General features: G+C 38.8%; 1 protein-coding gene across 1 annotated transcript in view; it reads right to left on the bottom strand.

Annotated features, from left to right (window-relative positions):
* LOC108753280 (zinc finger E-box-binding homeobox protein zag-1) overlaps positions 1–614 on the bottom strand; it is a 28,140-nt gene extending 27,526 nt beyond the window's left edge. The window contains exon 1 of the mRNA XM_018494734.1: positions 547–614. Within this exon, the coding sequence (XP_018350236.1) occupies positions 547–580 (34 nt within the window). The 5' untranslated portion in view covers positions 581–614. The remainder of the gene's footprint in view (positions 1–546) is intronic.
* Between the last annotated feature and the right edge of the window lie 238 nt (positions 615–852).

The raw sequence follows: 852 nt of genomic DNA, 5'->3' as shown, positions 1-852 counted from the left end.
ATATACATATACAAAAATGGATTATTTTATATTTAATATTACAAATTGAGGTAATGATCTTTATGTAAGAGCAATTGACTTGTAATCGACAGTTTCCTGATTGTCATCCTGTATATGCACCAGTTTTATAAAAGACTGGATTGGAGAGTTAAAATTATTTCATTATTCATTTATTTAATATTAAAAATTTGATTACAAATTATATCTCTCTTGAATATTTTGTTGAACTTACAATTAGTTAAGAGACATCGTATATAAAAAATACTAAACTGTCGTATATAAAAATACTAACTGTCGTGCATAAGACAGATATAATATTCATCAATATTGTACTGTGATCTCTAATTGCGTGACAAAATAATAAAATTTGATAGATCAATGGGAGCAAAAAATAAATGACAAATAATTTTATTATTTGACAAAAAGCATTGGCCACGGCAGATCCATATTCCGCAATCACTTCTCTGATTTTCTCTCTTTCTCAATAAAGAATTTCGAAGAAGTCCGAGTTCGCCGAGCCAAGCAGTACGTTCATTCAAAGCTTACCTTTGAACGAATTTCGGACGAGAGTCATGCTCATATTCGCGGGAGCCGGTGCCTTGAGGGTTACGTCCGGCGGCTCCTCTTCCTCCTCTTCCTCCTCCTCCTCCTCCTCCAGCTCCGGCTTCGGCTCCTCGACGTCGCGGCCAGGTTCCGTTCTCCGGCGGAGGGAGGCGTCAGCTCGATTTTCGCCTCACAACGACGAGTTCGTTGTCCATCGGCGTTCTAAGGCACAGCGGCGCATCAACATCGCTGCAATTTCTTCTTCTTCTTCTTCTTCTTCTTCTTCCTCTCTTCCCAAGTCGCCTCTCT

This window comes from Trachymyrmex septentrionalis, unplaced genomic scaffold, assembly GCF_001594115.1.
Source record: "Trachymyrmex septentrionalis isolate Tsep2-gDNA-1 unplaced genomic scaffold, Tsep1.0 scaffold68, whole genome shotgun sequence".
NCBI lineage: Eukaryota > Metazoa > Arthropoda > Insecta > Hymenoptera > Formicidae > Trachymyrmex > Trachymyrmex septentrionalis.
This window is presented reverse-complemented; position numbering and strand designations above follow the sequence as displayed.